Raw genomic sequence first — 11,569 nt, forward strand, 5'->3', positions numbered from 1 at the left:
AATGTTTAAGAATGTGACCTACTAAGGACACTAAACATGCTTTACTCAGGCAGCTGAAGGGATGTTCCGTGCTGTCGTTACAAATGGGTCTAGTTGCCAGCAGAAGGTGGCATACTGGTGTTTATCAGTGAGGTCATGCATGTAAACTTCAGATATAAACTATTCGTTATGTATGTCCTTATAGAAAAAAAAAATGCTTAAAATAAACAATTACGGTACTGACTTTGTAAACCACACGCATCTGTCTCTCTCGGTTTATAAACCCTTCATCCTGGGCGGTGTTCCTGTAATAACCGTGCGGTATTTTTGGAGTAACAGAAGCGTCCCGGCTCGCTGTTGCCTCTGGAAGAGGAAACAAGAGGTCTTTGCCGGGAGCTCCGCCCCGCGCTCCCGTGATTCCCTCCCGCGCCTGCGCTTCCCGACTCCCTGGGTGCCTGCGGGTTCGGCGGGCCCGGCGGGATGCGCTCCGTCAGCTACGTGCAGTGCGTGGCGCTCGACTTCGCGGGCAGCCTCTTCCCGCACGCCATCTGCCTGGGGGACGCCGACAACGACACGGTCCGGAGCGCGGGGCCGGGCTTGGGCCGTGGGGCGCTCGGCGGGGCGAGGGAACCCGGCTGGGCAGCGCCCCGGGCGGGCCCGCGGGCCGCGCTCCCACATTGGCGCGGGCGGCCCCAGGAAGGACCGAGGGGCTGGTGCGGCCCCGGGGGGCTGGCGGGGCTTCCGCGCTTAGGGACGCAGGGAGCTTGAGCAGTGTGAGAGATGCAGGGTGTGAGTCCAAATGCCCGCTGGAGTCCCCTTGCAAAGGGAATGTTTCCGTGGTTCTGGGCTGCAGCTGCTCGGGGGTCGCAGCACCGTCAGACGTGCTGGTCACCCCTGGCGTGGGGCCTGGATGGTGTATATCCAGAGGGGAGGGTGACTTTTGGTCGCGAAGTGAGGCACGCTGCTGTCGCGGTGGTGGGGATTGTGGGGGTGTGTGAAAACACTTAGCTGGGGCACAGCAGATCACAAACAGGGCAGAGCCAAGTCTCAGTGTCTAATCTTAAACTGTATGAGGGATGGATGTGCATTGGGAATGTTGCTGTCAGCCACTACAAATGGTTAGTTTTGATGTGGCTGATTTGTCTGTAATTAGGAAGAGATTAGCTTAACCAGCTATATGTAAATTGCTTCTTCTCCTCAACGGTCGAATTTTATTACGGCCTTATGCTGAAAAGTGCCATGGCTGGCAATGAGGTAGATAATTAAACATTTTCCCACCAGAAGTTATGTTATATGGGGTTAGGTGTACAGGGAATTATGAAATGCACTCAATTTTAATACACAGAGGCATGATGCAGGAGATGGGATAGTGGGAATAGGTTCATCAGCGATGACAGTGGGTGATTTTTAGCAGTCATCTCTGAAGAAATAATCACCATTCCGAAAGACCTTTGCCCCTTCATCAGTGAGATTAAACATTGAGTGTAAATCTTATGTTAAGTGTTCTTGCAGGCTCTTTCTCAATGGTTACATTTTCCTCATTGTCGTCATCTTCCTCGGGTAATTTAAGTCAGCCTAGGTTGGAGGATGGAAGGTGGGGTGATGATGCAGAGCAGGATGTTAAAATGGTCAGTGTCACAATGCTGAAACAGTGTGTAGAGAAGCAGTAGGTAGAGATATTGCTCTAAAGAGACACTCTATCTCTTCTATCTGCAAGAGTAAAACTAGAGCTTTTATATTTTCCGAGACTTTCCCCTATTGATTCAAGACTGTCCCTTTAACTCTTGTTTTGTTTTGCTGCTTCTTCCCACTGAGTGATTTTTAGATGTGAGTTCTGATTGTTGTATGGGAATATTGTTACTGTAATTGTGGACTTCTTCCTAATAACCCAATTCTCTTGTACAGCTGAATGAACTAGTGGTGGGAGACACCAATGGAAAACTCTATGTTTACAAGAATGATGACAGCAAACCCTGGGCTGTGCGATCTTGCCAAGGAATGGTCAGTTCTCAACAAAATTTCTCAATGGTTGGGCCTTTTGGTGTATGTGCAGCCAGCTATCCTTGTCCATAGCCTAGGAATATGTAGGGCAGAGGGGAATGGCGGGCCTGAACTGGAGCTGATGCCTGTCATGTAGTTGTGCAAGACCCTGCTTTTGCCCACAGCTGGCCTCATGGGCTGGAAGTTAACGAGCTGAATAAACACAGGAACTGGACTTCTGTCCCACCTTGACCCTGCTCTATGTGCTGTGGATTTTGACCCAGGGCTCTGACCAGTTGTGTGACAGATGTGTTTCTGTTCCTGACTCTGCTCTTCTTATCCTTCAAAAGGCTGTTTAGAGTTCAAGAGATGCTTTGTGAGAGAGGAGGGGTAGGGCAGAGGCTTAGCTCAAAGTGCTGGTTTTAGTTGCCTTCTCTTATGTATGGCCTTCTTTTCTTTTGCAGCTCACGTGTGTTGGTGTGGGAGATGTATGCAATAAAGGAAAGGTGAGAGGAACCAAACTCTTCCCAGCTGTCTCTGTAGGGCATGTGCTTAAGAGATCAGGGTCATGTCATGTGCTGAGTGTGGAGGAGGACAGATTGCTGGTGCTTTAGCACCAGGATCTGCCCTCGTTCAAAGAGTTTTAGCACTACTGTTTTTAAACTGTTCTTCTGTTTACATCTAATTGGTATCTTTCTGTGAGTCATATGCAGGTTTTAGTGAGCAAGGAAATCCTATATTCAGAGAGCACTACTGATTTCTATGTACCTCTGTGTGAGCACCACAAGGCTTTGGTGCTTTGAGGGTTGCTCCTATTGCTCAGTGGCTTTTGGTCTGCTTGTGCTGATGCCTGCTGTGGGCCATGGCCCTTCTGCCACTTGGCTGTGTGCATTTAAGGTCATCTAAACAAGACTGAGACACAAAATAGTCTGGACTCCCAAGCAAATTCCACTGGCTCTAATATGACTTCTTTTGTTGGATTGCTGTTTCTGGGGGTTAAGCTGGGACCAATGAGTCTGAAGGTCCCAGTTTAGGCACCATGCCCAAAATACTGTTGCTCTGTTTGCCCTAGTGGGGAGCAGAGCTGACATGAGCATCGAGAAAGCCAGACATTGTTTGAGGATTCCATGCACACATCAGCTTGATAGTGCAGTCTGACAAAGATGAAGAGGAAGTTTTGACCCTGCCAGTACCTGAGTAGTTTGTATACTGGCCAAAAACCTCCTGTTCCTTCTGTAGCAGTCATTGATCTTGATGGATTTACCCTTATATCTTCCCTTGCCATGCTGTGACACAGCTTCTGCAGTTTCTAAAAGAGAAAGAATCAAAAAGTTTTTTTCTTTCCTTGTAGAATTTCGTGGTGGCGGTGAGTGCAGAAGGCTGGTTTCATCTTTTTGACCTGACTTCTCCAAAACACCCAGATGCTTCAGGCCACCATGAGTTGGCAGCAGCAGAAGAGCAGAACCCAGTGTTCAAGCAGCACATCCCTGCCAACACCAAGGTCATGCTGATCAATGACATTGGTAAGCCACAAAGCTGGTGTGGGAGTGCAGGGTGAGGGAGAGAGGGGCAGGAGGGGAGAGAAACTGTGGGGGAGTTGCAGAAGGAAATTACTATCTTGCTGAAAAAAGATAACTCTAGGAAACCACAGCCAAGTCATGGAGAAAAGAGGCAAGAACTTCAGGAATTTTTCTCAAGTGCGAGTTTTCATTACAGGATTGGGATCCTCAGGGATGCTACCTATGGAAACCAGCACAGTGGTTTCTGAATGCTGAGGCTCTTGGGGCTATGAAAGCCTGACAGAGTCCATCTATCCTCTTCTATTCCCTGCAGATGGAGATGGGAAGTGTGAGTTGGTGGTGGGTTACACTGACAGGGTGGTGCGTGCCTTCCGCTGGGAGGACTCGTCAGAGAATTCAGACCACGTCTCTGGGCAGCTGCTCCTGTTGAAGAAATGGCTGCTAGAAGGTCAGGTAAGAAAAAAGGATGTTCAGAGCAGTACTTGTCATACAGTCTTCAAGAGGTGGCTCTTCCGAGGGAAGAAGTATGAAATCTCAGTTATATGAATGAAACAATTGTCACATTGATGGCTTGAAAGGAGATTTGCCCAATGGTTGTCCGTGTGGAACAGCTGCTGGGTTGGTCTAGGAAACAGTTGCTCTTGCCCAACTAGAGAGCATTAGTGGAAAGTACTAGTGTTGTTCTACAAGTGGTTTTTGGTAGGGAAACAACCTTTTACTGAACTTGGACATTTTGCTTCTAGCTGAATTTGTTCAGCTCCTGCTCAGCTGTGTCAGAAGATTTGCCATATCCAGGTTTAGGTTCAAGGAGCACTGTAAACTTTTCAGAGGTGTTTAAAGTTCTCAAAAATACTCTGGCAGTGTTTTGTCTCTGCCAGTGTAGGTGGACAGCCTCTCTGTGAACCTGGGCCCTGATGGCTCCCCGGAGCTGATGGTGTCGCAGCCAGGCTGTGGCTATGCCATCCTGCTGTGCACCTGGGACACGGAGCACCGGGACACATCTGCGGGAAGGGACGGCTCTGCTTCGAGCAGGTGAGGGGCGTTCCTTGCAGGGTACATGAGGAAATGCTGCTGTGAAGGCCCGTCACAAGGGGGTGCCACCACGCAGCTGTCGTGAGGCGGGGAGCGCTGTCACTGTCCTTGCTTCAGTGTCCTGCTGTACTGCTGGCAGCTCGTCACTTAAGCCCACCTGCACCAGAGCTTCCATGAACACTCTTCATGTATGTCACAAAGATGAATACTACTGCTTCTGTTGTATTCCACTCTTTTGGGTTGGGCAAGGAGAATGACAAAAAGAGATCGCTGAGGAGGGGGTTACTGGGAGCTAAAGCAGGGAAATGAGTGATCTTGATCTCCAGAGAAAGGGTAGTGACACTGTCATTAGACAGTGACCTGTCTAATGGTGGGAAGGGTAACAACTGAAAGGCTGGGCCAAGCCAAATTAATATGAAGCCCAGACTGAAATTTTAGCTTCATTTGCTTGGGTTTTTTTCCAGGTGAGGCAATTAGAGGCTGTCCTAATGAGACCCCTGACAGCCAGTGCTATAAATCACAACAGAGCAATCAGAATGGTAATGAGGTGTTTGTTATTGTCTTGGTGCTGAAAGAATCTTTGTGGGGAATTGGGGTGCTTCTGTAGTGTTCTGTAAGACTTGAAGGCAGAGACAAAAAACTGCAGCAGGAGGGGAGCTAGGCAAGTCTCCTTGATGTCTTAAAGACCTCAGTGGAATGGTACCCTCCTAGCCAGAAGCCAGGCCCAGATGTGGTCACTCACAAACTTATTGAACCCTGGGCAGATGTTTCTTGAATGAAAAGCAATCGGGTTTATGTGAGTAATAATAAAAATTGTCTTTTTTTTCCTCCTTCATTGGATTACATGCCTTAGACTTTTTTTTTTTTGAGCTCTTTCCATTTTTTTGATGCATAAAACCATTCTTATTTTGGATTTTTAAACAGTTTTGAGTTCCTTTTGTACCTGGGGTGGCACATATCCTTTTACCTAGCCTTTACCATTAAAGGGCTAACTCTGTCAGTGTCTGGATTTGTGGAGCTTTGGAGTACACTGCTCTTGAGATTGTTGTGGCACAGACTCAGTCATGGTTCCTTAACCTGTCCCTGATGTCCTTCTCTTTTCCCTAGTGAGGCCCCTGTTCGAGATGTTATTCTACACCAAACATCTGGACGGATTCACAACAAGAATGTCTCCACTCATCTAATTGGTAGCATTGCCCGAGGTGAGAGATTATCAGCTTGGGGTCTGTGGCCCAACAGTTGCCCCTGATTTTCAGGGGGCAGTTTTTCAGTACATCAGTCCAAGAAGAAATTGGATTTCCTGTGGTTGAAAAATAACTGTGGGAGGCAGCTGCAAGAGCAGAGGAATCTTGACTTATCTTAGCTGGCTCCCAAAGAAAGACAGTTGGATTTTTGCATGTGAGCTTTTTATAGCCTTTGTCCTTTCCTAGGTAGTACTTATTCTTTGCCTAGCACAACAGTTTCTCTGCAGCCTCTGCTGACCTGCATTTGGTCCATCTGAATGGCTGCCATGCCGTGCTCCTGCAGATGTCCTTGATCTTTGCTTTTGCATGACTGCAGCTTATGCCTTCTTCTTATTCCCAAGATGCGTCTCTTCCTTCCCACAGCCTCATCTGTTACTACTTTTTAGCATTTGAATCTTGATACTTGGCAGCTACATGCTGCTCCTCCTTCTCCTATGCAGTCCCAATCTCTCCAGAGCTGCTTCCATATTCCATATCATTGTCTTCTGTCTCCTTCCACTGTGTTCTGTTCAGCAGTTGTGTCTAAACTCTCCTCGGTTGCTGGCTTCTCTCAGCCCTGACACACTGCTGTTGTGTGCAGACTTTTCTCACACACTGCCACTGCTTCCCTTCTGTAACTGCTTTGTGCTCTGACCTGTGCCTGCTGCACTTGCTAAACCCTCTCTTGATACCTATGGAGAGTAGGCAGCTTTCACTCCCCCTTGGAGTGTGTGTGCAAGCAGAAAATTCCAAGTGGAGATCACTTTCTCTTGTTTTCTGCACAAGTATTGCCCCCTGCAGTGCTGTCTGAGAATTATTTAGGTTGTCCAAGGTAATTAGAGCTTGGGGAGAAGAGCAGTCCACTGAACCCCACCCCCTTCTCCTTCCTCAGAGTACCTTTCCTCCCTGATTCCTGAGCTTGTCATGTTTTCAATGTCTCTGATGCTGCTGTGAGCAACATGGTCAACAAAGCGTGAAATCAATTATTTCACTGCATGTGAAGCCTTGCATCTTATGAGAGATGTCTGTGAAAAATGAAGGCACACAGTAAAAGGGATGAAGAGAAGGTTGTAAAAAAGCCCACTGATGCTGGACCATCGGTAAGGAAACAGCTGAGGAGTGCAATGCTGACCAGTTTGTAAGGGGGACACTGCAGATCTTTTGGATTAGAGCCTGTCTGAGTGAATGAGCAACAAGAGGCAATTGAGCACTCAACCAGCTGACTTTGCTTTAAGCTGATCTGTGGAAACAGGGTAGTTTGTAACTCGGGAGTGTGCAGGGTCTGTAGCTTGGAGCTGCCTGTGGGCAGTGGAAGTAGGCTTGGATTTAAGTTATTCTGGGGAAACTGCCTATTTGCTTTCAGCTCTGTTGGCTTGTCCCTGACTGCCAGGTTTCCTGGGTTCCTGCAGACCTCAGGGAGCCAGTGTCTCCTACGTTGTCACTCGGAGGATTAAATGCAGCTTTAGCTGAACACAGCTCCAGTCCTCTCTCTCTCCAAGTATGATATCACTTTTAAAACTTGACCTTGCATGTCTTTGCTGACTGGTAGCTAGGCAGAGGTTTACTGAAGGGCCGAAGCAGCCCATGTGGTCAGGGGAGTCTCCTCTTGAGATTTAACTAGTCACATTTGTCAGTGTTGTCCTGCACGCAACTGGGCAAAAAAAAGAAGGCAGGATGGATCAGCTTGTTCTGCATCTTTTTTATTGTTTTCAGGAGAAAGAGGGGACAACACTTATAAAATGACATCAACTCCAGCAATTTTCTTTTGCACTTACAGGCGGCTCCAGTGAGAATAGTGGCTCAGGTCTCTTTGCCCTCTGTACTCTGGATGGTAAGTCCTACCACTGTCCTGGAAGAAAGGCCTGTGGGCTAGACAAGGCCTGACACTAATTCAAAGCAGGTAACCAGGGGCTCAGGGCTTTTGATTTTTGAAAGAAGGTGAAACAGGGCTTCAGAAGCCCGTCCTGGGTCAGGCAAGAGAATTTGACCCAAAGACTCCTTCTGCTGACATATTTTTTATGAAGGCGTGGAGACCTCTATGAAGACAGATTCATGTTTGTGTTCCACTCTCATGGCTGGTCCCCCCTGCCCAGTACTGTCACAGTATATCTGGATAATAGAAAAATGGTAAGTGGGGTTAAGTGTCCAGTATGGATTCAGCAGTCAAGAGACCATGCCTATGCTGTTAGCAGCGAACTCTCACTCTCAGCAACCCCGAGTGTTGAAGGAGTGTGTAGGGCCCAGCATAAGCAAACATATTGCTCCCTTTTAATGTCTTCAAGACAGTATTTTTTTTCTTCCTTCAGGGACGTTGAAACTCATGGAGGGAGCAGACAAGCTACTCTGGTCTGTTCAGGTTGATCACCAGCTGTTTGCTCTGGAAAAGCTGGATGTTACAGTGAGTACCTGAATAGGGCTGGGAGGGATGAAGACAAAAACTTAACATGGCTTTGTATATATGGATTTAGGAAGGGCAGAGTGTGACTCAGCTGAAAAAGACTGGGATTATCTCAGGATGACATAGAGTGCTCCGACTCTGGCGGTATATTCTGCACTCATGTCAGTCTGTCCACCTGCCAGAGGTTGAGCTGTGCTTGCCAGTTAGACCTACTGAGCCTGGTTTGTACTGATCCATTCATAAATTTTTTTCCCCAACTACTCTTTTATCTTATTGCAAAGTTGAATGGTTTTGCACACTCCTAATACCCTAATTGTCTACAAATTCTTATGATTTGCTCTTATGATTGCTATGGAGAAGAGAGATGATCTCAAACTGCAAAATGTCTCGACATGATGTCCAAAAGTCACATTTTGTTCAGACATTAGTGTTCTGTCTGAACAAGCAAGAAAGATTCTTGACTGTCCCTGGGAATAGGTGATGTCTGGCTAATATGCAATCTTCTGGTTTCTGCAGGGCAATGGGCACGAGGAGGTGATTGCCTGTGCGTGGGATGGTCAGACATACATCATTGACCACAATCGGACTGTTGCCAGGTTTCAAGCAGAGGAGAATGTCAGTGCGTTCTGTGCAGGTGGGGAGCCTGACTGCAAAGCCACCCCTCACAGCATTTTTCCCTCAAAGCTACTACTCCTGTCTAGGAGACCTGGAATCCTTTGTCTGTCTGCCGTGGAGAATAATTTCCCTCTGTGTGTACTGCAGAAGGCCCAGCTAGTCTTTCCTCTGGTGGCGTCTGGGAAAAGTAGGGGTGAGAGGAGGTGATGCTGAGGTTTTTCTGTGATGGTTTGGGGGTTTTTTCCTGTCCTTTTCTGGGGTACTACAGGAGTCTCTTGTCTTCCCCACTGCTTTTTGAATTTGCAGACTTCTAAGCTGTTCTCAAGTAGAGATAAGGAGCCCCATGGAACCAGCCCGAGCCTCGGCTTTGCTCAGTCCCCTCTTTCAGACCTGCAAGAAGCAGCTTGCAAATCCCCAAGCTTCCTACAGTTTAGAGACACTTTCTTGGCTTGTCTCAAAGGGATTTTGTATACCCAAGCCCATGTCTCTGCTCAAGTTCTTGCTGTTTTCTGCTAACGGCTTTGGTACCTCATCATGAGACGTTACCTATTTGCTTTCACTGTCCTTTTGGAAGTAGTCAGATCTCCGCATTCTGCTTTCTGCAGGCCTCTATGCATGCAAAGGAGGAAGCAACAGTCCCTGCCTGGTTTATGTCAGCTTCAGCCAGAAGATCTACATCTACTGGGATGTGCAGCTGGAGAGAATGGAGTCCACCAACCTGTTGAAAATCCTGGAGGGTGACCCAGAGTTTGCAAATCTCCTGCAGCAGCTGGGTGTAGGTGAGTGCAAAAGAGTGGAGGGTGTACAGGAAGAAAGAGAGGAAGGGCTGCTGGCAGGTGATGTGCTGGGAACTGGAGTTCCAGGTATTTTTTGCAGAAGAGGCTTTCATAGTGCCTGTTGAGAATCCCAAAGAACTGTTTTTCTCTCTTTCCCATAGATAAAAACGATGTTTCTGCCGTCAGAAATCTGATTCACAAAACCCTCTATTTTCCTGAGAAATATCATCTGAGCAGCCCTTCGCAGTGTCAGGATCCTGCTGGAACAGATTCCTCTGCCCACTTCACTGTCATCCAGGATCCCTTATAACAAGTCATATGGAGTCTTACTACCAGCACAGGCTCTTCTGCAGCTGGAATGGGCATTTAATGAAGATGACTATTCTTTTGCTGTCTCTGTCAAAAGTTCCAAACAGGAAAGGGTGTACAGGCTGCGGAGGGATATTCTTGGCTTGTAGGCTTGAGTGTAGGTGGTGGGTTCATTTTCTGTTAGCAGAGAGAGCTACCAGAACAGAAAGAGTCAAGGGTCTTGCTTGCTGGCCTTCCATTGCCACTTTCCATATTCTTTACTTGCTGAAGTGCTTTATGGGTCACTCTGAAGAAGCACTGAGGACATGGATGGAGAGAATAGCTGAGCTCAGTCTCCATTCTGGCTCCAGTGATTACTTCTGAATTCTCAGCAGGATTACAGTGCAGGAATCGCAGATGGAGGGATTGAATAGGGAGCAGGCAAGGGCCTTCTCTCACACTTAAGTGTGTGTTAAAGTACACCTGTGCATTGATTGCCTTTGCTTTGCCGCTGCTGTTCTAACAAGCAGTTTCTCACAAGTAACTTCCTGTCCTGAGAAACTGGAGACAGGTGTGAGAAGAACCACAACTTGCACTAATAAGATGTGGAAAGGTAACAGCTCCAGCAAACTCCATCTGTACTCGAGAGGCATTGCTTGTCTCCATCTTGGGCAGGGTGATCCCAGAGAAGGCTGTGACTTAACAAAGCAGCTGTGAAGTGGATAGTAAGAGGAATCTGACTTAACCACGGAACTGTGGTGCTGTGAGAGCCTGGCCATTCTACAATAAATATGCCACACTTGCCTCTTGTTGTGGAGAATGTCATGCTGTTTTGAGTCCTACACAACTGAAAGAGATGGACTGGAGGTGAAGTTACACTGGCTGGCTTGAGGAGTCTGGAAAAGGGCGTTGCTCACCGAGGCTGCTCATTTGCAAAGGCCCAGGCACAAACCTTTATGCATGCTGCTGAAGTTGTGCTTTTCCCTATCTTGCTTGCCCCTTGCCTAACTTAGCTTATTAGGATAGTGATGCATATGGATTTTTTTGATTTTTAGCTTTTTGTAGATTTTAGAAGTAGTTGTGTAGTAAATGTAGATTTTAATGTAGCTGTATAATTTGTCACTCTTTAGCACTGTAGTTTACATTTACCCAACGCTATTACCCCATTTCATATCAAACTTTCTAAATTCCTTTAAGCTTGTTTAGACTTCTCTAAAGGCAGGCCTTCATTCTGTTTAAGACCATTTGTACTGTGGCTTGAGCAACAAGGTACACCATAGTCAAAAGAACCTTCAAATCCTTAACCTTGGAGGAGCTCCAAAAGACTGTACGTGCTGTGAAGAAGAGGAAGATGAGGAAGAAGGGGTCTCAGAACCCCTCAATTTCCAGAGGGGCGTGCCGGGAGCAGAACTGGGCAGGATCTAGGGGGCAGATAGATCTGGATTGGATGAATGATACCATAAATACTGGAACCCCTGGACATGTGGCACATCTCTGTACTCCCCATGGTTGAAGGCCTTTATTAAAGAATCTGCTCTCTATCTTTTCTCTACTAATAATTGCCTGGTGAGTAATGTTTTGCTCCCCAGTGATCTTAAGGCATCAATAGGGGTGGCAGGCTCACCTGCTGGTTTGCATCTATTATCTCCTCTCACTTGAGTGATGTTTTACTGGACATGTGCAATGGAGGGAGCTGTCCCTTCTTCACCTTTATGGCAGCCTGAGTCAGAGCACACCTAATTCAGTGATCTGTAGCAA

General features: G+C 47.3%; 1 protein-coding gene across 2 annotated transcripts; it reads left to right on the forward strand.

Annotated features, from left to right (window-relative positions):
- The first annotated feature begins 414 nt into the window (after window positions 1–414).
- On the forward strand, window positions 415–11,367 carry ITFG2 (integrin alpha FG-GAP repeat containing 2). Of its 2 annotated transcripts, none has more exons than XM_027633898.1 (12): window positions 415–555; window positions 1,885–1,980; window positions 2,424–2,465; window positions 3,311–3,482; window positions 3,793–3,932; window positions 4,363–4,511; window positions 5,619–5,713; window positions 7,512–7,565; window positions 8,041–8,132; window positions 8,649–8,766; window positions 9,353–9,526; window positions 9,685–11,367. In XM_027633898.1, the coding sequence occupies exons 1-12, from the start codon at window positions 460–462 to the stop codon at window positions 9,831–9,833; spliced, it is 1,377 nt and encodes a 458-aa protein (XP_027489699.1). In that variant the 5' UTR covers window positions 415–459; the 3' UTR covers window positions 9,834–11,367. The 2 variants fall into 2 exon arrangements, with proteins under 2 accessions (XP_027489699.1, XP_027489690.1); XM_027633889.1 differs by lacking the exon at window positions 415–555 and adding an exon at window positions 694–892.
- Window positions 11,368–11,569: the final 202 nt, after the last annotated feature.

The sequence above is a fragment of the Corapipo altera genome, unplaced genomic scaffold (genome assembly GCF_003945725.1).
Source record: "Corapipo altera isolate COAL_440 unplaced genomic scaffold, ASM394572v1 0, whole genome shotgun sequence".
NCBI lineage: Eukaryota > Metazoa > Chordata > Aves > Passeriformes > Pipridae > Corapipo > Corapipo altera.

What these genes read in the sequence shown, in the direction of transcription:
- ITFG2 (XM_027633889.1), top strand. Translation starts at nt 779, where the DNA reads ATGCCCGCTGGAGTCCCCTTGCAAAGGGAATGTTTCCGTGGTTCTGGG. An exon ending in AATTGGTAGCATTGCCCGAG is followed by an intron (nt 5,714 to 7,511) that starts GTGAGAGATTAT and finishes TTGCACTTACAG; the next exon opens with GCGGCTCCAGTGAGAATAGT. An exon ending in TGGAAAAGCTGGATGTTACA is followed by an intron (nt 8,133 to 8,648) that starts GTGAGTACCTGA and finishes TGGTTTCTGCAG; the next exon opens with GGCAATGGGCACGAGGAGGT.